The 27,011-nt window shown below is 37.2% G+C and overlaps 1 protein-coding gene across 11 annotated transcripts in view; it reads right to left on the reverse strand.

Annotated features, from left to right (window-relative positions):
• The window catches only part of DST (dystonin), a 435,502-nt gene that overhangs the window by 48,840 nt on the left and 359,651 nt on the right, over positions 1–27,011 (reverse strand). For 9 of the 11 annotated variants that reach the window (XM_045843503.1, XM_045843510.1, XM_045843499.1 and 6 more), the window contains 14 exons: positions 24,906–25,072; positions 23,498–23,657; positions 22,975–23,301; positions 22,372–22,456; positions 21,397–21,638; positions 20,275–20,481; positions 12,835–12,954; positions 12,550–12,657; positions 10,039–10,257; positions 6,107–6,310; positions 4,616–4,847; positions 3,502–3,728; positions 2,028–2,150; positions 1,804–1,905 (listed from right to left, as the gene is read on the reverse strand). In XM_045843503.1, coding sequence (XP_045699459.1) covers positions 1,804–1,905; positions 2,028–2,150; positions 3,502–3,728; positions 4,616–4,847; positions 6,107–6,310; positions 10,039–10,257; positions 12,550–12,657; positions 12,835–12,954; positions 20,275–20,481; positions 21,397–21,638; positions 22,372–22,456; positions 22,975–23,301; positions 23,498–23,657; positions 24,906–25,072 — 2,523 coding nt within the window. The remainder of the gene's footprint in view (positions 1–1,803; positions 1,906–2,027; positions 2,151–3,501; positions 3,729–4,615; positions 4,848–6,106; positions 6,311–10,038; positions 10,258–12,549; positions 12,658–12,834; positions 12,955–20,274; positions 20,482–21,396; positions 21,639–22,371; positions 22,457–22,974; positions 23,302–23,497; positions 23,658–24,905; positions 25,073–27,011) is intronic. The other 2 variants (XM_045843500.1, XM_045843506.1) reach the window with 1 other exon arrangement.

The raw sequence follows: 27,011 nt of genomic DNA on the forward strand, positions 1-27,011 counted from the left end.
AAATGTTCAAGTTAAAACTGTAAATTGTTACACCCATATTAGTGCCCTACCAACCGCATTCATACAGGCATTACTTCTGCCGGGCCCTGTGTATTGAAAGAAAAAGATTCAAACCCATGTGCTTATTCAAGCAATCAAGAAGTTTATTGTTTGGCATGGAGAAAAATATTTGGCTCAACTAAACCCTTGTGCATCATTTAGATTAGTATTAAAATCCAGCATATGTAATGATTAATATTAAGACCGTTATTGTGAATTGCAACATAGACTTCAAAATCTTTTTTTCTTGTTATTTTTAGGTAATATAAACATTCTAAAAAGGCTCAACTCATATTTTTTTCACATACTGAATACACAAAATTATTTTGCACTTTAATGAAGTTGCCAGACCAGAGAGTAGGGAGAAAATTCATGGAAAATATCTGATCTTTTCAAGTTATAATGAATAAATCCTAAGAACTTAAACAGCAACCTGGGAAATAAGTTTATTTTACTTTACAACCCCTCTTGAAACCTCTGGGACTTCTAGAGCTTTCAGCCTCTGGCTACAGCTGGCCACAGCCACTTAATAGGTCAAGTTGCCCTTCATTCCCACAGGCAATCTACTAACCCAGGACGGACCTTGCTTCCACAGCAGTGGTGATGACACTGTCTGAATCACAGTGTCTAGCCTGCAGGCTCCTATGTTAATGGCTCCTGAAGTCAAATGGCTGTAAGTGGTGACAGTGACATCTCTAGCCAGGAAAGAAGGGCCAACTCAAGGACTTAGCAAAGCACATGAAAAATCATGATGTGGCTTCACAGACTGAGAACCGGAGCTTGATTAGGTACTGGTCAGTGATATCTAACCAATAATTTATCACTTTAGGGTAAAAAGGAAAGGGTATGGAGGGGAAAAGTTATATTTAATAAGATCTTATTTGTAGTGAATTTTTTCATCTATTTCCAAGGTTCAAAATGGTTTCAGCTGGCATAAAGCCTGGCTTATGATATTTATTTTTACAAATATAGAAATGGAGTGGCATAATAAAAAGGAAAAGATGTTCTCATCTGAGATTTAAAAATAATATTCACTTGGTGTTATGGAAATACTTTTTCCATATGGTAAGAGGGATAAAAGACTAAACTCTTGCCGGCCTTAACATTAGAGAAAGGAAGAAAGTTAAAGAAGGTAGGGCAAGAAATAGCCCGGAGTTGGCCTCAACTGACAAGATAACTTTTAATATTAAAAAAAAACCCTTAAAAATGGCTAATGAACTGAAGGAGAACCCTGAAGGGACAGGAAAACAACTATTAAAAGGAATTATGTATATGAAAAGAAGAAAACAGATTATGACCTAATAAACTAGAAATCTATTTGAGTTCCTAGGGAACACTGGCTTCAAATCAAATTTCTTTACTTGTGACTTTGGTTAAACTTGGTGGTATTTTTAGATGGTGTTTACTCCTTTCATCTTACCCCACTCAACTTCAGAACACAGGCCAGATTCAGTTCGATCTCAGTGTCTGGTGCTAAGCCATTTAGGAAAACACTGTGTGGGAATATTTCCCTTAACTTAAAAAAATTAAAATACTTCTTTTCAAAGGATATTTCACAGAATGTGTGTATAAAAACACATTTAAATGGGTATATAAGTCTATACCTACTTCAAGTGACAGAAATACCTCCTAAGGGCAAACACTCATTGAAGCGGGTGAGGAGACGGCACACACCTTTGCAGCCCCGGGAGACGCTGAGTGTACATCTGCAGACAAGAGTCAGCATGATTCCCGCTCCCAGCAGGCACACTGCGGTCCCCTTACCTGCAGTCCATCCTGGTACTGAACAGCAGCCTGCATCGCCTCCTCGAGTCTCTCCACCCGGTCTTTCCACGCTTTATTTAGAGAATCCCATGCTGAATTTAACTACAACAAGAACATTAGAACTCTTTTATTGTCTTACGTTTTCAAATACTTCTACCAAACATGATTTAATGAAATTTTTAAAAATAGCATTCTGATAAGAGCAGAAACTGTGCTAGTTATACCTCATCTATGCTCTTCTTGACAATGGGTTTATCAGGCTCTCCACATGCGGCGATGAGTTCAGAGCCCAGGTTAACAACTATATCCAGCTCTTCCTGTAGTCCATCTATTTCTTCCCGTATGGCCTAGAATGAGAAATGGCAGCCTTAGAGTTTTAAGCAAAACTATACTAACACTGAAAAGATGCACACAAACATTAATGGTAGTTATTTCTAGGAGTAGGGTTATGATCAATTTTTGTTTTCTAAGTTTCTGGAATAAATCCTTTCAATGAGAAAAGATAACAGGAGAATATTTAAAGAAATAAGCATACTTTGAGTTACAAATGTCAAATGTTTATTAAAAAGATAATATTTAGGAAATAATTCTCTGTAATATACTAGAACAAGTTTTTTTTAAAAAAATACAAACACAACAATACTAAAAAGCATAGAAAGACACTGCTTTTCAAACTGACTTGTTTGGCAATACATATATAAAACAGACATAAGTAAAACATGAGTTCAAAGACCTCACACCAAATAATGTGTTTAATAGAGCCAAGAAAGCCTAGCTCTGGATTTATGTTTTCACCCTGGTGCATGTAAATTACAAACAAAACAAACAAAAACTGTGACAGAAGCGCAGTATTTTAACTTTGCTTTTATCTTCTTAGTTAAATATAATGATTGATTCAAGAAGCCTTTATGAAGCATGAAACAAATCCTAAACAAGGTGTTGAGAATGCCAAGATAAACAGGTATATGACCATTCTGCTCACGGGGCTTTGAGTCCATTAAGAAAGACAAAGTTACAATCAATGATAAGTCATACTACGCTCAGATTCTTTGCATGAGGAACTATTATGGGGACACAGACTAACTCTGCTAAGTACACAAGAGAAGATTTTACAGAGGGTAACTATCCAACTGACCCTCAGAGTCTGAGCAGGATTTGCCAGCAGAGTGGTAAGGACATTCAAAGGTGAGAAAATAAAATGTGCAAAGATACAGATGCTAGAAAGAGTACAGCAGTTCTGGGGAAAGCCACATGTGTGCCAGAAGAGAGGGTGCTTGGTAAAGGGACAGCAGGAAAAAAACTGCCCTGGAAACACAAGTACAGGCCACCTAGGACGTAAAGGCTCATACCCTGTTCTAGGGAGTTTGGACTTTGTGCGGTAGGCTGTGAGCACCTCCGAGGGGTTTCAAGTAGCAACACAATAAGAGCAGACTTAGGGAGATGACTGGGAGCAAGGTTGGAGGCCTGGCAAGGAAAGCCTTTAGAAACCACGAAAGATAATGAGGTCCTGACATTAGACAAAAGCAGCAGAGATGGAGAGTGATCTTAAAATACATACTCCTACTATATATATATCACTATGCATTCCACTTTCAGATCCAAATATAAATTTTAATGAAGTAATTCTGAATATTTACCCAAGGGATCCACATTGTACTACAACTTATTTCTTCACTTTAAATGGTATACACTGCTCACCTCTGCTGCTTCCTGCTGTTGTTTCACTACTGAGGGATCAATTCCAGGTTCCTCCAGATCCCGGATGAAATCTTGAGTATCTTTAGTGGTAACTACCAATGACATGTGATCACACCAGAACTTTTCTGCTAATTCCATCACGTCCAGGAGTTTGGCTTCCCTTTCTTCCACCAGCGTGTGTATGTTCTCCCAAACGAAAACCATTTGGTCAAGCTTATCCTGAACAGCTGTGGGAGCAAAACAATGTCAAAAAGGCCGCATGTTAGCCCCATTTAAGCAATAAAGCAGAACATTTTGGTTCACACAGAAATGGTGATTCAATACAGTATCTGAAATTGGACCAAATTATGGTTGATCCCAGTTTAGAGAGGACCACGGGCCCAATGGCCTATTCCAGACAAATGTAAGATTGGAGGATGTCCAGCTCCTCCTGAACCAAGACTCTTCCTGATGAAAGTGGGTCTTCAAAGGCAAGTGAGCCCAGAGTAGACCCAAGTCCATCGACTTTCAAGTTCACCAAGGCTGGCCTTAATTCTAAGGAAAGTGAAATAACCACCCAAGTATATTCTTTATGCTCTCCAATCAAGAGTAAAGATGTCTGTTCAGTCCCAGGAATATAACAATGTAGGATATGCATTCTGGGCTTGTTTCTAGAATATTTTTAACATGAATTCCCACTAACCTATGCGCATGCTTTTCTTTTGACCCCCAGCTCATATCTTTAAGGACAGCTGGTTGTGGTCATGGTTGCCATTCCTGTGACTATCAGAGAGAGCACCCATCATGTAAGGCAGTGTAGTTAGTAAAGAGGAAAAAATCCTTTGGGTTAGTCTTACTGGTGTTATGCTTTAATCAACAGGTTTCAAAGGTCTGGAGAATGTGCGGTTTTTGTATAATGGCACACTTTGTACTTAACCCATTATTTTACAAACACAGGAAGACATTAACAAGGGATTAAAGTACACAGCCCTTCAATCCCAAACATGTCATACCTGTAATACCTTTTCTGATGTCTGGCACCCTGATATACAATTGGACTGCCAGTAAATAGCACGAACATTTAGAATTGTTTTAAAAGTAAAATTCAATTGTTTCCTTAACCTGAAATTATTACCTTTGGCAGAAATGTCTTTATCAGTGCCCCCAGACCGAGCAATCATTTCCTCTCCCCTCTGTTTAAGAGTTTCGTACAATGGCTGTAGCTTCTCCATGTCTACTGACACATTCTTGTTTTCACTGATCTGCTCCTTGATCTTCTCCACCTCGGCAGAGATAGAGGGTGGCTGCCTCAAGCGCTCCGCAATGCGATCCAGGCTCTCAAGAATCTGGTCTATCTTGTCATGGAACTAGCAGCAAAATAAAGGGATCACTTAGTGAGAAAAGATCTGTGATATCAAATGTGAAAATTTAGATGAAAAGGAAAAACATCCATTTAATGTCACAATCAAGAACTAAATTTCAGTCCTTTGGTTGACATATCCATCCAAAGAATTATATATAGCTGGTGTATCAAGATTTCCTCAAGTCGTGGCCCTCTCTGCACCACACCATTCATGTAGACTAGAATGCTTCTTGCAAATAATTGAGTGTATTCATTAAGAAATGGTGTATTTTAATGTGTAATGGAACTCTCTCAACAGCATCTCATCTACTGTTTCGCCTTGTTATTTTAATTCTAGTCTTGTAAGGTAAGCTCAATAATCTGGGTGTCTGTCTATCAAAACTAATTGTCTTATTTGCTTTTACTGACTGTTTTAGCACCCTAAAAATTTATATTAATAAATGTGAAATTCATGAGCATTTTTGATTAAAGGAATTTCTTAAAAGTTTCCTGAACTGAAAAAATGTTAAACCTCCCATGTTTTAATGAGAGTTTGTATTTATGGTAATTCAGGATCAAACACATTAATGGAATTAATCAGATTAATGAAACTAATCAGATTAATGAAAGAATTTTAAACTTCTGTTTGCAAAGGTACCACAGATAATGAAGCAGAGTTATAAAAACTTGTTAATTCATAGATTCTACACTATTCTCAATATTAAAGGAATCATCACTCACTTAGGATTATAGAAAATGGACCACTCTAATGTCAGTATATCTAATAATAAAAGCCAAATCTTGAAAATGGAAAACTTCCAGGTAATTTTAAATGCAACTTCTTAAAAGAGATATCTTCAAAAATTTTTTAAAAATCATTCTGCAGCTTGATGTCTTTTCCTTCTTACTCAGCCCGTCATTCTCACTTTTTATTGCCTTCTTGGGAGTGTTTTATTCATAATGACAGTAAGGCTTTCTTTTATTTCTCCCAATGGCAAATACTGCATACTATTTGTACTCTTATTTAAATATTTGGACAATGTGGACAAAACTATAAATTTCTCAAGCCATTGAAAATTATGTTTTTATTTTATCTATAAGCAGGCAGAGAAATATTAGGACTGGACCAAAGGAACTATCACTTTTGAGAGACAAAGATATCAATACTCTAAAGATAATACAGTGAAATAATTGTAGTTGAAATTTAATCAGGAGGTCCGGGAAAATCTTTCCATACTCTGTTGTTTGGAAGAACCCAATCTTATTTCTGGCGCAAACGATTACCTGAGTAGATTGAGAAACGGCTTCATCCAGTGCCACAGCTCGCTTTTTGACATCTTCTTTAATTTGACTGTAAAGGGTGTCAGCTGCCACATACTTCTCTTGGATAGAAAAGCCCTCCTCTGGGCTCAATTCCAATAATTGCGGGCCGGTTTTGTTCATCTTATCTATATGAGGCTTGTGTTCAGCTATCAACTCTCGCAGTTGCTATAACAAACCAAACAGCTTCTCAGGATCTCAGGGTCAACACTCCATATTACAGTTGCCTACAACCCCAAGGCACTCAGCTAGCAAAACTCCAAACAAACAACGTACCCTCACAAGGCATTTAATACACGATGGCTTATACAACTCTGCCAGAAAGAGGTGCCCCTGACACCAAGATTAAACAACAGTTTGGTCATGTCGAAGTCCACATACAAATGTTGGTTGAGTGAAATATCAAACCCCAGTTCATTATACATTTCATATCATCATATATTTTGACAAGAGTATTAGCCAAGGGTCACATTACATAAAAGGATTCTAAACTTACTGTTTGTTCCCAACCTGCAGAGACCAAGCCATAATAATAACAACTCTTGGTGTCCCTTTATACACAATCATGATATACACAAAAAATATTTGAAAGAAAATAAGAAGGAAAAAAGAAGGAAAGGAGGGAGGAAGAAAAAAAGAAGGAAAGAAGGAAGAAAAAAAGGAAGGAAGGAAGGAGAAATAATTTCAGTAGAAGATAACCACAATGCTGAGAGAAAAAAATACGATGCACAAAGCTACATTAGGTGATATAAGCCCACGAGGCATTGTAATTATATGTAAACCAATATAAAATGCATACATATATTACATGACATGTATATGTATGTATTAATCTAGTCTATGTACATATATGATAACTACAACAAATGATTTGTACTTAATTTTAAAATGTTAAAGACTGCAAGGATAATCAATCTATCAAACACAGCTCTATACTGAGCACTACTTGTAAGGTGTATTTAAAGAAAAACGTGATGTATGAGTACACTGAACAATATCTAATCAATAGACTCAATGATATTTATATTAATGAGTGGGTGTAAAATCCAAGTGAAGTCCCATTCTTTCTAAGGAGATGAATAAATCTGCAATATCTACACGCCATGGAGTACAGGGCTTCCACTGAACACATTCCATGGGCCTAATCCCAAACCACTCTTGGGGGAAAGCTCAGTCACTGCCTGCAGGTTTCGCTGAGACCAGCCTCCACGCACCACTGAGGAGTGCTCCAGTTACTCCACGTTATTCATTTGGTTCACTAAGCAGCAGTTCCTTGTTCTCACCAGAAGGTAGTCCCCAAACTGTCTGCTATCTAGCCCAAATAAAAGCTTCTCTGAGAGAAATTATATTCAGGGAAGACAGTCTAGAGAAAGCTACCAATCTTTTCCTATAAATATTTTACTATCATTCAAGAAGAATCACCAGGATAACCACATACCAATTTTATTGAAAGTACCCAATAAAATTGGTTGAGAAATTAGTTTGAAAATTTTTGAGAACATTACTTTATTAGATTATTAACAATCTCCAATGTAATACACTATAGTTGAAGTTTTTCTGAATGTGGTCTCAAAACTCTTTTGAAAAGAGCTAAGTAACTACAAATTCAATTTTTTAAAAAAGGAAGGGGTCTAATTTAACATGCTGCACATAAATGTAGGAGGGTCGTGTCTGCAGTCTAGTTCCTGGGTGGCCCAGGCTGTGATCTTCTTATTTGTATTTATATTGTATTATTAGACATAGCTTCATGCTGCTTTACAGACTAGAGGTGGCAATGGTAATACTGGCCAACATATAATCTAATGGAAAAGAAATGTGTTACACACATTTTGGTTTCAATATTCTATGAGGCATATTTGTAAAACAATCTCAAGTAAAATGAGAGATCAAAAAGTTTTTTCTTTTAATTTTTAAAAGTTTATTAAGTTTTTAAAGAGAGGAAGGGAGAGAGAGAGGGAGAGTGAAACACTGATTTTTTTTAATCTGCTTATTTATGCATTCATTGGCTGATTCTGTATGTGCCCTGAGGGACTGAACCTGCAACCTTCGCATATCAGGATGACATTCTAAACAGCTAAGCTACCCAGCCAGGGCAAGAAATCTAAGAGTTCTTCAGTTGCCTAGAGTCTAAGTAGATCTCATTTTTGTAACACTAGTATGAGACACCTTTGCTTGGGAAGTAGTGAGATGAGCCTCTGTAAGTCCATTTCATGAGGGACAAGTGAATGCCTCCAAGATGCCTATTTGGGTATTTGTGTGTATATGGGGAAAGGGCCCAACAGTAGATGCCTTCTGCTTCAATAGTAACAAAATGATTCTTGGCATCCTACTACCATATGAGTCCAGCATATGAGTGTTGGAGAAACCCAATGTAACTTCAATATATCTACCATTTGGTAAGATGGCTCTTGGAGCCATTTTTTTTCTTGGCTAGCATGAATTAGAAGGTATTTCCAAAAATAGCTGAAGAGGATATTGTGAAGCTACAGATGGAGAGCCGTTCTAGAAGGTGGTAAATTTTCTGAACAATTTAGTTTGAACAATTTGAAAACTTGGCTACAAAGTATTATAGTTCTCCTTATATAGAAAATCATAAATTTGTTTTGAAAGCTGAAAATTATGTAAAAATGTTAACTCGATTTTGAAATTCTCAGTTCAATAATAATTGATGTTATGCTAGTAGCAAAGCTAATCAAATCTCTCCTCAGAGTAGAAGAAATCCATGAAAAATTTTATATTAAAAATCATCCAATGGGTAGGCATCAGGATTTCTGCCACAAATCAATGTTTACACTAAAATTCAATTGAATTCTACAGAGTTTGTAAGTCTCCTGCTGAATGACTTAGACAGAACTCCAAACAATTTCAATTTTATATTAAAGTGTTCTCTAAAGATCTCTTCTAAATAAATACTTTAGTTAGAGATATTCTTCAATGTCAATGCATTAAAAAAGTAAACAAACAAGATTAAAAAGTACGTCGGATACTTCAAACAATGATGTAATATACTTCTGAGTTAAACTTTACACACGCACACCCCCCAGTCAATCTCAGAGTACATCTCGTAAAGATCTGGGAGAACAACTAGGTTCAAGTATATAAGCAGCAAGAAGTCTGGATTTTTTTATGATAGTCTCGCATCCTCTTTCACTCAAACTTTTGCAAAATTTTAAGATATATTAACATTTAAGTGACCACTGGAATGAGAGCTTTTATGCCATTTTATATATTTTTTAAACATGTTAACTCTTGTAGATATAAACATGCTCTCTAGTTTACTCCTTTACAGGAGTAGACAACCTGAAAAGAGTTCCATGTACATAAGATGAAAAACGGGGAAAGAATGTCTTCATACTTCAGCATTTCTTCCTTTAACAGAGTTAGCTTTCATGACATTGCTGTTTTGTCATATTTCTTATATTGCACAATTTCTCCCAGCTCAGTGTAGCTGTGTGATGTCACCTCCATGTGTTTCTACTCTTTGCTGACATTTGATTGCTCTCACCACTACATATAAAGTATAGAACTTAGTCGATACATGTAAATTAAAACCAGTCATTATATACAAATTAAAAGTATTTCCAAAGCTTATTTCTCTAACATTATAAGTGGAAATTGTTTTCATGCCCAGATGGTTTATGCTGCATACTGTCCTATAAAAGCTGTGATATAATTAATGATATACTCAGTGTGTGGTCTTCCCACATGAGTCCTCTCACTGTAAACCTGGATAACAGGTAAGCAATTCCGAGGAAAGCAAGCTGTGCAGACCAGAACATGATTTGCTAAAATATCCTAACGATGTCAAAGGTGTCTAACTAGGTAATAGAAACAAAAAAAATTACAATTCTCTCTTTTAGTGAGGAACACAAGACTCCTTTTGATGCCGAACTTACCCGATGTTCTTCCTGTTGTTGTCTTAGAGTTTCATACTCAAGGGCAGGGGCAGGAAGCTGAGCGATGATTCTTTGTGTTTCTGTCAGCCATGGCCAAAGTTCCTCATATGTTTCCCAGAACTGGTTAACTAGGGACTGTGCCCTTTCTAGCTGTAGATATCTCTCTGAGTTTACCTGGCAGATGGTATCATAGTTCTTCAACACCTTGTCCAGTTTTTTCTAGAAATTAAGACAATGAAATGGGTTTCACTGATGAGGCAGGCCAAGTAGCGCATGCGCTCAAGAATGTTTGTCCAGCACTGAGCAGACACTCGGTAATGTATGTTAAATGCATAAACCAATAAAAGCTATTTACATTTTAACTGTCTATATTTTAAAAAGTTCATTTTTAATTAAAGAAGGGCCTTTCATGTTCACCCATGTTGTTGCATATGGCAGAATTTCCTTCCTTCTTAAGACTGAGTAATAGTATACTCTATGCTAATATTATGTGTCCTTACCACAATTTAAAAAATGTGTGTGTATGTGTATGGAACCCCCAAAAATGAAATTTATGTATAAAAATTGTGTGTTTATTCCTACATGTTTAAACTTCAGTTGCCTTCAAAGTATTCTCTATTTGATGCAATATACCTATAGAGATATTTTCTCCACTGCTCAAAACCAGTTTTTGAACTCATTGATTCTGATGCCTTTTACTGCTCCTGCTGTTTTTGATTTCACCTATTCTATATTGGTAAAATGTTCCCTTCTGAGGACTTTTTTCATCCAGGAAACAAAAAAAAATGTTGCTGGGGCCAAGATCGGGCAAATAGGGAAGGTGGGGCATGGGGGTCAAGCCATTTTTGGTGAAAGCCTGCTAAACACTCAGTAAGATGTGGACAGTTGCACTTGTAAATGACCCATCATGAAATGGGCAAATGTAATGAAACAATCTTAAAAAAAAAAAATTCACTGAAGCCAAATGCACACAGCCTCTCACAACAATGTCAGCTGGTACACTGAAACAGATGGGTTCCTAGATCATTCATTCACCTAATGGAGGAAGTCTGTACTACAAGGGGCCCGCCCTCCAGAAGGTAATTCTGGTTTTTATTTGGGGACCCCCTTCATGTATACATACATATTTATGTATGTAAAACAGAGCAAAAATGTGGAACATCTTAAAAGTACTACAGTTGAAGATCAGGCCAATAAATTGATATATTCATACAATGGAATTCTACACAATACTCAAAAATCACGGAATTTAATGACATATCTTCTCAAAAAATATATTAACTGATAAACATCAAAATGTAAATAAATAAATAAGCAAGCAAGCAAGGCCTCAAATTTTTAAGAGTAAGACACTAAGTTCTCCAAACATAATAAACAAAATTCTCCAGCCATTCTTACAATGTTTTCTAGGTTAGAAAACAAGTCTCCTGAGTCTAGAAACATTTATATTATTTCTCAAAAAAAGAAAAAAAAAGAACTACTTTTCACTAATGAAATTCTAAGAGGAACTGCTAGTCAACAAAATTAATTACATATGTTAGAATTAATGGTGAATAACATGCTACCCACTGATTTGATGGGGCAATCACAGTGATCTAGATTATGGTATAAATTCACATGATAAACTAATAGCAGAAGATAAAGCACAGCAGTAATCTAATAAATGAAGAATGAAAGAGAAATTATTTCATGATGACCTATGCTTTGCATGTCAGAATCTTTACAAAAATAATAAAGGAAAGATTAAATTATAAACAAATAAATTGCCATTGGAGAGGATAAATAAACGAGAAGTATCAATATACTTGTATAATGTGCACTGGATTACTCTACGTTATACCTTAAAAGCAATGCATACTCTTCAAAATGTGACTTAAGAATAGGTATTTGTATAATTTTGTTTTTACCATGGCATATTGTCCTACTAGAAGCGTTAATTTCATCAGGCTGTTCAGATGTCGGAATATAAATTGAACTAAACATTTTTACTGTGGCTGGTTTTTCATCAATTTAAAGAATCATTAAAACTACATAAACTAGATGCTTCCTTAATTACTCAGCTCATTTTTTTCCTATACAGCTTACAGTAACTTCACAAAGAAAGGATACCAACATTAGAGACAACCACATAGTTTGGCTTTTCTTTCAGCTCAAGAGATCCAAATGTTTCTGGAGCATGTATATAATAGTTGACATACATAATAACAATTTATACTGATAATGGCAATAATACCGCTAACATTAATTGAAAGTTTAATGTGTACCAGTTAGCGAAGGGCTCAAAGTTTAATAGCTTTTCTGTACATTAAAAAGATTGTCCCAGGGTAATTCCCGTAAGGGATATTCCTTTTACTGTTATTCTGGAAGCGTGAAAAATGCCTCATTTGCAAGTAATAATTTAGTTCTTTAAATGGCAGCTGTGGATAATGAAAAATGGTTTTCTAGGACTGAAAGCACAACGCATTTCTTTATTCAAGAGTGTCACTGCCAGTCACATAGACAAGATTATACCTTCATTGACTGCTTTTCCTCTTCACTGCACGTGGTCATGACTTTATGTCCAGATTTAACAAGTTCATCAATAATATCTTTGTGTTTCAAAATTTCCATAGTGAATGTCTGTGAGTTACAAAAATAAAAGATTTTTTAAAAAAGAGAGCATATGAATAAAATGAAAACAATTAGGCAAAGTAGCTGAAAATAACAAGTTACGCTAGTTGAGTCTTGCAAAGTAAATCACGCAAGCACACATTTTCTAGACTAGCAAATGTAGACACAATTGGAAATGTCCTTCACCTTTTGAACCTGCAGCTGAGCAGCAGTCTGGTCTTGCTCAAGCCTGATGTCACCCAGAGACATCAATTTCTTTTCTGTTTCGGCAATCCAGGATAACTCAGCATCAGCCGCTTGGTCAAACTAAACAAAAGATAAATAATTAATCAGCAAGCTTCTGTAATTGGTGCCAGAAAAATACCTATCTACATTACTTTTAAATATCCTTATTACACAAGTGGAAAATCTGAGCTTATCTCTTCATGGCACCCCAAAATAGTTCATAATAATGACTGAAGCTATAAAGAAAGGAGAATTTTCACAGAACAAGTAAACACAAGCTTAAAATATGTTGATTCCATAGCACGGCATTAATGATTTTAGGACACCAAACACTGCTGCCTTCGTTTGGGCAGTCCTAGGAATCTTCTCCTAAGGAGCACCATCCAAATTAAACAGCTATAAAAGTCAAGTCAAAAGTCAATAGTTGCATACTGTATTTCATTCATCTCCTCATCACTTCAACCCATATGAAATGCAGGTATTCTGCTATAGAAGTATATAATTTCTAGCAAAAAGAATGAAACATTTCCATCTATTCAATATCTAGTACTAAAAGTGTATGGACAAAATGTGTCTATGTACGCAGAGTATATTCCCAAAGGACTCGCGTACAATTTTCTACATCTCATTTAATAACATAAGAAAACACATTCAAGAGCATTTTCAAATATTTGAAGGGATTTTACTTTCCTGATCATAAGAGTAATTCATGGTAGAAATTCATAAAGTATAGAAAAATATACAGAAGAAAATTAAAAACTGGAGTTAATACCACTGGTATTTTAGTGAATTTTTCTTCCAAGAGTTGAGAAAGATTTATAAAGGTCTGGGATAATACTGTATAAATAGTTTCATATCCTGCCTTTTCATTTATTATAAACACCACCCATGTCATATTCTTTCCAGTGTGATTTTTAAATAACACCTTTGTATTCTAGCACACTTGGATATTTTCATTTAGGTTCTCTGCATTTTTTTGCTATTATATAAACAACCCTGTAAAGAATATCCTTGTACATAAATCTCCATTGGCATCTCTAATTAGTTCCTTAGGGTAGATTCCTAGACATTGACTACCAAGTCAAAGAGCATGAACATTTTCAATGCCTTGCATCAGATAAACCCCAATGCCTTACAGGGCCAAGCACTTAACCATAAATGAGTAAAGAGGGTAAGTGACACCACCAGCACCAATAAGAAATGGTAACTCGCAATGGTCTCAGTTGGAAGATTCAACAGGGAATGAATATTGGGACTATTCAAATCCGGCACTGCCAGACCTTCTAATTTTTCAAGAGGACCTGGAAATCCAGATGGGGCGGGGGGACAACTAGGTGAGGGGTAAGAAGGGTGGAGATAAGAAACTAGAATGAAAAAACATCAATCTTACTTTTAAAACACTATGCAACATTACACAAACTCATGAGAGGATAAAGTGAAACAAAAATTCATCAACTAATTCAGCAGCTTCAGATGTGAAAAAATAAATCTTCATTAAAAATAAGTGGAAGAGTATTCTATGCATGATTATTAGAAACTGATAGATTATGCTAAGTGAAATACACCAGTCAGAGAAAGACAAATACTGAATGAATTCATTTATATGTGGAATCTAATGGACAAAATAAACAAATAAAAGAGAAAGAAACTCATAGGTACAGAGAACAGACTGATAGCTGTCAGAAGAGGTGGGTGGGGGTCTGGGTAAAAAAAGGTGAAGGGATTGAGCCAAAACAAACAAACAAACCTCACAGACAACAGTGTGGTGATTGGGGGGGGGGGGGCGCGCGGGGCAGGGGGGAGGGGCATGCGGGGAGGAAGAAGAGGGCAGAGCGGGGACAAATGATGGTGGAAAGAAACTTAAACTTGGGGTGGTGAACATACAACACAATATAAAGAGGATGTATTATAGAATTGCACATCTGAAACTTATATAATTTTATTAACCAGTGTCACTGCAATAAATTCAATAAAATTTCAAAAAACAAGTGGAAGACTCTTCTATGCATGAATTATTAGCTTTAAGGCCATAGACAACGGAATTTAAAGGAAGAACTTCATTATACGATTCACTTAAAGAGCACGACGCCGAGAGACAGTTGAGGCCTTTCTACGTGGTTGCAAATGCTGTAAGAAACCTGAATAAAATTTAACAGTTATGACTTTTTTCTTCTGCTAGTTTCTGAAAAAATAAAGTGACACACCAACCCTCTCATTTGTGTTCATGCTATCTTTAGTATTTATGTGACAGTCCTAATGAAGAAAATCAGACTGTTAATGTTCATGTTCATTTAATACCACATCTCCCTCCCTTTAAAAAAAGGAACCAATGAAAAACAGTGTAATGATACCATCCATCTAAGTTGCCAAAATGGAAAGCTGAAAGTCAAACACTGTTTCTTTAACCAGGCAAATATTTGCTCTGCCGAAAGAAAACAAGACTTCCGGCACAAATTTCCCTTCTGTCTTTTAATTTTTTTTTGCATTAAATTGACAAATATTTATTATTTAGCAACAAATGGAATAGCCACAGGGTCTACATTAAGCAATTTACAGTAAATTAAGGTATTTTATTCAGGCCTATGACTTTTAAATGACTACTAACATGTCTTTCTAATGAACCATAAAAACTGCTTATTTTACATGTGAGCAACACAAGAGCACGATTACTGGACAAATGTCAATGAATTTGCCTACGACTCATACAACTAGTGAAAATTGACTTCAAATAAATTGTAGATAATCTTAGCATCCATAACTGAATACTGGGAAATATTTTAATAGCATCATCAGTGGAGTCTAGTCATCAGCTTTAGCTACTGTAACTTCTATTATAGTTGAATGAGCATTTCAGAAATTTTCTACAAGTTAGAGAAAGATGTTGCAATTGGCTACCTCTTAATGTTCCTGAAAAACATTCTCTAAAACAGTAACAGCAAGGCTTCTACTGAACACACTGAGTGCTTACCAGGTATTATCTCCTTAAATCCTGACAACAATTCTATAATGTGGGTACTGCCATTAACTCCATTTACAGCTGAGAAAACTGAGGCAGAGAAAACTCAACTGAGTTACCAGAGATTACTCAGCTAGTAACAAAGGTTGGATCTGAGACTTGAACTCGAGGTGGTCTGATTTGACCCCTCAAGGCTGCAGTCTTAGTCACCATGTTTTATCCCTTGTTCTCCGGCTCTGGGAACTAAAAATACTCATGAGATTTCATCAAAAATGGCTCCAATACCACAACCATTAATAAGTGGTAGGTTTTAACTTACTATTTAAACACTTCTCCAATCTCTGACAAATTGCTTTCATACTTATCTAGAAAGTTCCTCTTGAGTGGAGATGGAGGTTTCAGAAAGACAGTGATAGGAAACCTTTACCTCAAGGAAATCCTTTCACTCCCTGTCCCTGGTGAGGATCTTATCACTTTCTTTTGATTAGCACTTCCTTCCATTTTGCTCCATATTATTAATAACACAGCCCATAGTCTCCCACCCCCAACACCTGGAGAATCTAAACAAACCTCACTTCCGTGGGGGAGGTTTCCTTCTAGCTCTTTAAAAGAAATAAACAGGTGTTATTTTTCTCCAAGGCTGATTCCTAATGATGGAATGAGCTGTTTATTTTAATTGCACTCAAATCACCAACACATGTGCCTTTATAGTGGGGTTACGATGGCCCTGCTAAAATAAACTAGGCAATCAGAACTCCCAAGGAGTGCCTGGGATTTTCGGTCCCAGAGACATGGCCGCATTTTAGCAACTTCTGACAACTGCACATTAATAAGAGGCAAATAACTACAAACTTCTCTGAGGTTTAAACAATCCCAGTAGTCAGAATTCAGGCCAGAAGTTTGTACATTTTTTAATCACAAGTGCCTTTCCTCATTTCCACATGGCTCATTTGGTTCAATTTGCAATTCAACAAAGAAAGTAATGAAGATATGTTACTCTGTGTAGTTTTAACATGCAACTATACTTACTGTTTATAGCGCAGACAATGGTATTCAATGTCAGGAGGTAGATGCCTTGTTGTGTTTGTTTGTTTATTTATTTGTTTTTGTAATAAAGCTCACCCTACTATTTACTAAGCTGCCTTGGTTCACCTCCAATGTTTCCTAGAAGTCATGAATGAGCCAATTCTTTTTTTAAAAGAACATCATCTTCAGAATATCAATGCCTACAAATCTGTAGAGTCAGATTTCGGGGCTTGCTGACTGGTAGCACTGAATGTATACAGTCCTCATTCATTTGCCCATAATGGAGGCTGTTCAATTATTACCCAAATAGTAAAGGCCAACACTCAAATTTGCTTAGGCTCTTGACCCTATGATTTCAAAATTTAATGCCACATCTCTTCAAAACTGCTACTGTGATAAAGGATTAACATGGAAAATCTAACCATGCCAAATCAGAACTTTTTAAACAACTTTCACAGGGTAGTTACAAAGTAAATGTAAATTTAAAAACATCTCTATGCTCCCTTCTGTCTTCAAAGTTTTATTCTTTTCGATGTTTTTTCCTGGGCATATTTCAAGTCAATATTTGAAAAACCAGTACACTCCGTGATAGTGGCCTGACAGCTTGCAAAGTCCCTAAGCATTTGTTGAATTCCCAAATGTAGGTTGTAACGTTATGAAAGTGATAGATCTGTATATAAACAACTTTAATGTGAGTAAAAGATGAAATACCTTAAGGGAAATTTGCTTGGAAAACTGGTATTCAAAATCTAGTTTAATTTGGCCAGGTTACTCTATAAATTTAAAAATCTCCAAGTCATGTTAAGGCACATACCCTGACCCCAACACCTGTGGGTGTGGTTACTTTGTAGGTAGCAATCTGGGAGGGCGTGATGTTAATATAACAAAGTGTGTGTGTCGAGAGACATGTCTAAAAGATGGACTGTGGTCAGATCATGTCCATATTTCAAATGGAAAAGACAAAATGGTAGATGATTGGTTTATACATCAAAAAACAGGTAGTAACAAAATACGAGGCTAACATCAGGTCTGCAGATTTCTTTCATCATTCCCTTCCTGTAATCAGTGGTATACTATCATTGGTTAACAAGAAAACAAACATTTCAGTACTCTGTAATGTACAGTAGACTGTACTCTGGTCCTAATTCCAAACATCTCTAAGTGGGCAAGGTTGTAAAGTAATTTTGGTGATATATTAGCTCCTTCATAAACTTGAAAATTACGAGTTTAGAAACTACTATTTTGATTGTAAAACTAAAATATCTGCCAAATCAGAAAGACAGGTACCCATTTCATCTTCAACTTGCCTGAAGAGTGAGTGACCTTTCATGATCCTTTGGGTGCTGCGTTCTTGTGTTTCAGAGTCCTTATGGACTGGAAATACCCTCACTGCATACTTCCATTTTGCTGCAATAACAGCACCTTCCTTCAGATTAATGAAGGAGGTGAGAAAATAATGGACCACCCTAAGGATTTTTTCTCCCTAGCTAATTTATAAGGAGGCACTCTGCTGTGGTAACATGAGGGCTGGATGAAATTATGGCCACAGCTCCACCACACACTAACTGTGGGGCCACTCGCAAGTCTTGGAACCACTTCCTGCACGTGCTCCTCCCAGCTCAAAATTGTGTGTCTGTCTGGCCTTACTGGGAGTTTCTTTTCTCTTTTCATCCTTTTCTTTTCTTCCATTTTTTTTTGATGACTTAAGTGCACTTTACTGGTTTTCTTTATTACTGGAAATATTTCATTGGGCAAACTCGCAGGCATTTCAAAGGAATGCACATATAAATACAGAATAAATACAGATGAACAACCAGAAGATGTTAATGGCACTGAGATTAGCTATAGGACCTACTGGTACTAATATTCTTCTATGATACACATTTTCTCTCTCAAAAGGAAGGCTGGAAGGACAGAGACCACACTGTTTATGTATTCTTTCTCCCATGAGTTTTTCTGTATTCTTTCAGAAAATCTTAAAATTTTCTGTAAGGATTTTATCAAGAAAAAAGTAACCATTATTTTCCTAAGGGATATATACTTTGGGTTCTAGAAGACATATACCGACCTGGTTATTATTATTTTTAACTTTGGAAAACACTGTAAAGCCTAGAATAGTTAATGACCTTGGCACATATTAGAGCTTACTAACCAACATGAGCTCAACCTGTCACCTTGCCCTTATTACCATCCTGCTGCAATGAACTAACCGACCATAGTTAACTACTCCCAAGAGTACAGAATATTTGTCTTGCTATTTATAGAAGTCTCTAGGGCCAATTCTAAAATGTTAGAATAAATTTTGGTGAAAAAAAAATGTCAGGATTCTCAAATATTTGAATAAACTTCACAAAGTAACACACTTATTTTCCTAGAATAATGAGGCACATAAACTCCTCCAAACTTTGAAAACAGTCATGAAAATACATTCCTCAGGCATGAATGCCCTCCCTCACAAAAATTTCAGAGGCAGGCTTTCGGCTGTCATTGTATTTCATCAGCTTTGGTGATTCCAGAGCACTGGAATGAGCAGTGAAGCATTACGCTTCAAAACTATATAAATAACACTTTTACAGCAACCTTAGAAAATTAATTTTGGATGCTCCCACACAATCTGCTTGATTTGTGTTTCTTGCTTTTGGCTTGTACCAGTAGAAGCTTAGCTCTGTACCTTCTCGAGCTCTGCTCTGAAGCTCACTGTAATACCACGCTAACCCCAACACAGAGAGTTTGCAATAAAAGACTGATGACTTCATGTAAATATCCGGAGATTTCAATAAAAGCTAATCAAAACATGCATTATAAACTTCTATCTCCAGGACCCCCCTTGCTGCCCACAATTTTCCGAGGGAACTGTGACTAAGAGCGGACTGCACGTAACATCTCTGGAACCACAGCTCTGTGTGAGTCACAGATAGGTCAGAAACCATCACTTCCCCTGTTCCGTCACCTTCAGAAAAACCTCTGCCAACACAACAGTTTCCTTTTTGGAAAGAATACGGCCTCTCTGTGCCATGGCTGCATGGAAACGAACAGTTAATACCGACTTACATGATTGCTCAAAATATCAACTCCCATGCAGATTAGACTTGGCCAATGCATAAAATTAACATTAGCGATATGCATATATATGTACACAAAAGGCTTTTTGTTTGGAAAGCTGGGTTGATCTTCCCAGGGGCTGATTTGGTAAGGACAAGTCTGGGAAACAATGAGGCAGATGGCTGTTAACAATGTACAGATTAGCCTTGCCCTGGCACTCAGATGTCAAAGTAACCCAAATTCTTTTCAAACTCCTCCTTTCATTTTTGAAGCAGAACAAATGAATGGGAACACTATTAACAGGAACCTTTGTTCAGGTAAAGGCTCTGGGAACTGGAGAAAATTTATTGCCCAGATAACAAACCACTTGCCCCTACCTGCTGTGACCTCAGAATGGCAGCATCGATCTCCTCCACCTTCTGAGTGATGGTGTCGCTCACCAGTCGGTAGCGCTCATTGTCCTCGGCCACCATTTTTTCAAGTCCTTCCCTCGCCCGCCACGGTACCAGTTCCAGTAATGCAGTGCTCACTTCGTTAAGGGAATCCAGTAAGGCCTTGCTGTCCTTAGCTTCCTTTTTCAGCTCCTGAAAACAGAATTAAGAAAACATACAAATCTGTGGGTAATGCTTATATGTTTGAACAGTCTTTTCCTTTAACCGTCCTGGGGGCTACAGTCACCTGCAGGCCAAGCATGCGATGCACTGGCCCCCTTAGTCACAGCTAAGTTCTGTAAACCTTCATTATTTAAAGCAAAAAGGAAAGTGTTTCCTGAAAAGTTCTGAAGAACAATTCCCTTGTCAACATGGCAAGATTTTATCTTAGAAATTTAATATGTTTAAAAATTGGGAAACAAAAGCAAGCAAGTTACGTATTGCTCTTTGCTTTCTCATAACCTCTAAGCAATCTGGTACCAGAAAAGTAAAATAAAGAGGAAAGTCCAAGCCAGCATCAAGTGATCCTCAAAATGAGGACACACGGGCTTTGAATCATCCCAGCTGAATCATTACAGCTCAGCAAGACTGACCTCACCGACTCCCCTCCCCCCATATGACAACACCACAGGGATGATAAAAACAGGCTGATATCTCTTAAAAGAAAAGTGATTAGCATGGTGGAAGATCACATTTGCAATATAATTTTAAAAGCCACCTCATATTTATGCATCTGTCTCATAAAAATATTGTTATTCTAACCAAATTATGTGTATCTCTGGAAACAATGATCCTTTTCCTTTATTTTTTTCTGTTTTCATCATTCTGTCTCTTGTGTAGTGTAATAAACTATATGACTCTGAAAACAAATTATAATACACTGTTTTCATCTTTGGTTCCTAAAAGTTTAAACAGTTGATTGGCTGCCAACTTCTGTTGGGTCCCCGCCCACCAAGGCATCCTTCAGCATATTAGTAATGACACAAGAAAGATACCATTTCATTCCTGTGTGAATAAGACTCCCTAAAAGATAACAAACAGATCCAAAATGCATAAATCAGAGCGTACTTTTTGTCGCACTTGTGCTTGGCTTGCAGCTTCTCCCTTCAGAACCTGAGTTTCATATGAAAGTAATTCCACCTCCACTTTGTCCAGCCAGGTACAGAGCTTTTCGTGTGTGGAGTGCAGCCGGCTTGCAAGCTGCAGGGCCTGTTCCAGAGTCTTGGCTACATCCGCGCTCAATTTAGTAATGTCTTTGTACCTTGCTTTAATGGCTTCCAATTTATCTTGAATTATTAAAACTTCATCACCTAAAATTTCAAAGGCATGGTAAAAGCTCATGAAAGGAAAGAAGGGGGAAGGAAAGGGAGAAGGGTTTCTTCAGATATTATTACATACTGATGAGATTGTCTGGGGGGTGAGGGGGAATAGGAGGTCTTGGCCAGGTAGCTCAGTTGGTTAGAGCATGATCCTCATACACCAAGGTTGTGGGTTCGATCCCTGGTCAAGACACATACAAGAATCAACCAATGAATGTACAAACAAGTGAAACAACAAATTGATGTTTCTCTCTCTCTCTCATCAATAAATAAAAAAATAAACAAGTTGGTTTGGATATGTTTCCTTGGTAAATTTAAGCATGAAAACATGAAGCCTGGGTTTAGCCACAATATGAGTCACAGAATGCAGTCTATCTTAATATTTAAAAAATTTTCCAGCTTACGTGCTCATCTAGAACAACTGCCCCCCACAGGTGGAAAACCAATGCAACTCCACCGTGAGCTTCTCCCACCATCTCCTGTGGCACAGTGCTTTGGGTTATGAGTAATACACACAACTTTCATTAAGCACTCAAGTGAGGTCATGAGAAAAACAGTGAGATCGTATTCCCACCCACCCATGGGCTGTCTTCAAACCATTCTCTAGGATAAAGTTTTGGAGTGATACCCAAATGACAAACTTAGTATTTTTCCCCATCCCTTAAATATTTGAAAGCAAAGCAGAATGTCAACTCTGTGATATTTAATTTGAAAGATATCTCACCTGTTGTTTGTTTAAGTAGTTCTAAACCATTTAGTAACGCCTGATCTACATTTTGTTTTCTGAGTAGTATGTCCTCTTGCAGAACCTAAAATGCAGGTACCATTTTTATGAGGGAAAAGAAAAATTAAATAAGTATTAACATTAGTCAATATTAGAGGTCTTTAACTGGGTATTTTTGAGATATATCAAACACCGCATTTTTAAATGTATGCTGTTGTTCCCACATTTACCCTCCTCTTTCTATCACTGTGGCCCATGTCCCAGGTCTATCTACCACAACTGACAGCACTCTCCCAGTCAGAAAATACTGAGGGCCCTTGGAAAATGAGCTACATGGAGATACGGGAGTACCAGTCATCATACACAAAAATAAAATAAGAAAGGAAGGGAAAAGTGAAAAACCCCGCTATTGAATACATTCAACCTCTTCTTTAAAGCAACTTCATTAAAAGCAATTTGTATACAAAGGCAAAGTCTTTCCTGAGTATAGCAAGAGACCTAAATCATAACAAACGCAACATAATACAGAAATAAGAAAGACCCAGAAAATAATGACAACCAAAATGAAAATACAGTAAAATAAAACAAAAGAAATCAAAATACCCGAAGTTCAGACTGCTGCTCCCACAGGCCCTCAGTGCTGTGGTCCTGGACTGAGAGCCTGCTCAGTTTGCCATGTACTTCGTTCAGCCATGTCATCAGCTCCACTTCATCTTCCCCAAAAATCTTAGCATTACACAGGGCCTGCTGGAGCAGCTCAGACCTGCTGTGACTCTTCTCTTGAATCTCAATGTACCACACTTGAGAGGAGTCTAATTTATTCTGCACCATATCTTTATCCTCCCTGGAGCTCAAAACCTTTAAGGACTGGCCAATGCTAACAGCCTGGTGTAAATGTTTATTGTGATTGATGATGTCATCTTCTAAGGCCTAAACAAAGTTTACAAAAAGAAAAACAAACAGAATGGACAGATAAAAATGAAAACAAATAGAATGAAGAGATGACATTTGAAATGAATTTAATTAGCAATGTCCGTAACACAACAATACGTAACTCAAATTTATGGCATAAAACCATGAAGGAAAAGGAGGACCAACTCTTTCTAACATGCAATGGGTATCTTACTTTGTGCTGTGCAATTTGTTCCTCAAGTTTCGATGCTTGGGTTCCTATGGGCTCACAGTTGGCCAGCCTCTTTTCTATGGTCGTAAGCCACTCATTCAGCGGTTCTAAGGTTTCGTGAAATAGCTGTGCCACCACCGAGATACCTTCCAACTGACGATTCCTACAAATGTGCCAAGATAAAGGTCCCTTAGGGATAAAGACTGTGTGAAATACTCAACACAAATCTGCACTCATGCTCCTGAATTCTGTTCTGAACATTTTTGTAGGCAACTGCTAAGGTTAGACTCAAAATCTGTCACATTTAAAGAACATGTTAAAATAGTTTTATTAAATAAAATTAAAGTTAAACAACAGAATAACCTTGAATGACTGAATCTTAATAGAAGTCCTAAGTAATTAGGTTATAATACTTAACAGTTTTATAATAACAACAGTAATGTTATAACAACAATATCATCAATCATAATGACAATAAGATATTATATACTGAACACATTTATTTTAGGGGAAAAACGCAGAGGGCATCTCCCATGGGAGCCAGGGCACAACGTCCTGGGGCATCAGAGGGAAGGAGTCACCTACTGACACATTCTAAAGGTCAACAGGAAGACTTCAACCTCCTTAGCAGCACCTTATTCTATGGTCCTGGACCTGTAATTAATTTGACTCCATCATTCAATTTTTCTTTTCATAGTTTTGCTCTGAAGGAGGTAGGAATTTATGGAAATACCCATTCTGTTCAGTGGTGCATCTATTTTCAACCCAACAAGTCTATGTGGCTACACGTCCATGCGGCTGCTACTCAAAACTGGTCAACGGAGAGGATGCGGAGATGTAATAAAGAGGGGCTGAGTGCAGAAGCCCAGCAGAGCCATTCTCTAGGCTTCCTGGCCTCCATATATGTTACAGCACCCTTTCACCCACCCAGTGTCCTACCTAACTCCTACTCCTCCTTTACCAGCTTAGCTGCCACTTCCCTGCCCCAGGACTAGGTTCTTCCTATTGAATGCCCTCACAGAACCTTGTATTTTTGCTTTGAAATTGTTTCACATTTGTCATTACTTTTCAATTGCTATAAACCCCTACTAGGCCCTGAGGACACTGCTCATCCCTGTATACCACGGCCAAGTCTGTGCCTGATACATAGAAGGCAGGCGATAACTATGAAATTTACAAATGAGAAAATTACCCCTGAGAGAAATGTTTTTTCTTAAAGAGTTGGGGTGTGTCTGGTGACTCCAAGACACAACCATTAGCAGAATGAGAAGAGAGGCACCATAGCCCTTGCTATCTATGTTCACATACATGTTAAACACAGGAAAATAACAAGGAAAATATTACTAAAATACAAAACATCAGTATTAAAGCCACTGCTACTCTTCTAGATCGAAGGTAGCATTTCAGTTACCTTGTTTCAGCTTTATTAAGCAATGCCTCCCATCTACTGTCCAAGAGACTCAGTTGTTTCAAAATCTTCACTTTATCTGCAGGTTCTGCTGTGGCAGCGATTTTTTCTCCTTCTCGTTTGATCACCTCCACAGTAGACTTGCGGTCATCCAATAATCTTTGCAGAAGCTGGAAAGAAAACAAATACACATGCAAAAAACTCAAAGGAATAATTTTACCAACACAAAGGAAAATATATTCTGGCAATTTTGCTATGTGACCAAAACATATATTTTGCATGGATTCACATACAAAAGGGTCTGAAAAGTAGTATTTTAAAAACAATTCATTTTGCTTAATGACTCATTACTACTCTGTCAGATACTGTGATAGAGGCTTTTCGGATAGACAAAACCAATATTGATAAGGCCACCAAACCATTCATTTTTAATTTTTAATGTAAAATAATGGCATAGAAGGTGCTATTTAGGATAACTCCACTGCACTGAGAGTGACAAATCCCCATCATTGTAATGAAATGGGAATGTTCTAAACATTGAACAATGATCTGTCCCATTAAGACAAAACAGATTATTATAAATCATTAATGTTTTCCCAACCGTTTCCGATGTTAAACAATCCAGTATAGACAGCGAAGTTGAGACTCTGACCAAGTTCACAAGCTAGTGAGGCAAAAATTAGAGGCTCTCAGCTCTTTTAACTAGGTGGGGCTAGCTCCTAAAATCCTTCACATGGATGAAAACTAAAAAAGAGCTTTTAAATACCACTCCCAAAGGGATAGAGGGTGGAACATGTGAGAAATCTCCAAAGCTGGCTAATTAAGACTAACATTTTAGGATTTAGCAGCAGAAAACAATACATTCAATCCTCAGAAAACATTTGGAGAAGCCTGGAATGGAATGTCAGTATCGGTAGCCAGAGCTCAGGATTCCTTTGCTCTTATCTCATCAAGTATTTCACGAGCAAGTGCTATCCGTGCACAGGCGCCCTGTTTACTAACAGCAATGAGGAGGCACAGCGCACAAAATACTACTTCCCTGTGTTCTTCATCTGACCCTTACTGATAGTTAAGGAGTACAGACATAGATAGTTACCCAGAAGTAACAAGCTAGAAGACTGTTCACTCACTTTCATTTCAAGAGCAAGACTACCAAGGCAGGAAGTAGAGGACCTTTTTTAAAAAGAAGAAACATAAACTTTCTTGACACAGGTTAGAGTCATTATAAAATCAAAGTCTACCAGGTGGTTTAGGCAGTAGAGAAAACTAATTAAGTAGATTACTTTCAATAAACCTTATTTTTTATTTATTTGTTTAAAAGATTTTATTTATTTATTTTTAGAGAGAGAGGAAGGGAAGGAGAAATAGAGGGAGAGAAACATCAGCATGTGGTTGCCTCTCATGCACCCCCATCTGAGGACCTGGCCTGCAACCCAGGCGGGTGCCCTGAGTGGGAATCGAACTGGTGACCCTTTGGTTCTCATGCCCACACTCAATCTGCTGAGCTACACCTACCTGGGCTCGATAAACTTTAAAAGAAAAGCATCTGGCAATGCCGAAAGCAAAATCAGAAAAGAGGTTTTGTTGGCGAAACACAGTTCAATAACTCTGGGAGAATTACAAAGGTTTAAATTAAATTGTGACTGGCAAAAATTATATTATTATGTATAAAATAACATTTTGAATATCATGATATACATTATTTTATTACATATAATATACATTATTCAAAAATCGCACAAAAGCAATGCACAATTTCCCATCACGTTTCTTTAACTCTTATCTCTAAATCTATTTCTAATAGGTTGATTTGCCAATATACTAAAATCTTCTAAGTATTGAATACTGAAATTAAATTAAGCCTCTTAATCTATTCCCTCCTTTTTAAGGTTTCACCCAGGAGAAAACTTACCAATGTGCTGTGGTCTGGGACCCCCATATGTCCTTTCAGGTCACGGCTGACAAATGGGCACTGACGACATCACTAAGCACTTCCTGTCTGAGCACCACCGTTAGGGACACCACACCGTATGTGTGGTCCCAAGTAGTCACCACCCCTCTAACAAGTGTGCCTTTCCAACATGGTCCTGACTGCGTGTCAAAAGACAC

The sequence above is a fragment of the Phyllostomus hastatus genome, unplaced genomic scaffold (genome assembly GCF_019186645.2).
Source record: "Phyllostomus hastatus isolate PE091 unplaced genomic scaffold, TTU_PhHast_1.1 phas_contig_40, whole genome shotgun sequence".
Taxonomy (NCBI): Eukaryota; Metazoa; Chordata; class Mammalia; order Chiroptera; family Phyllostomidae; genus Phyllostomus; species Phyllostomus hastatus.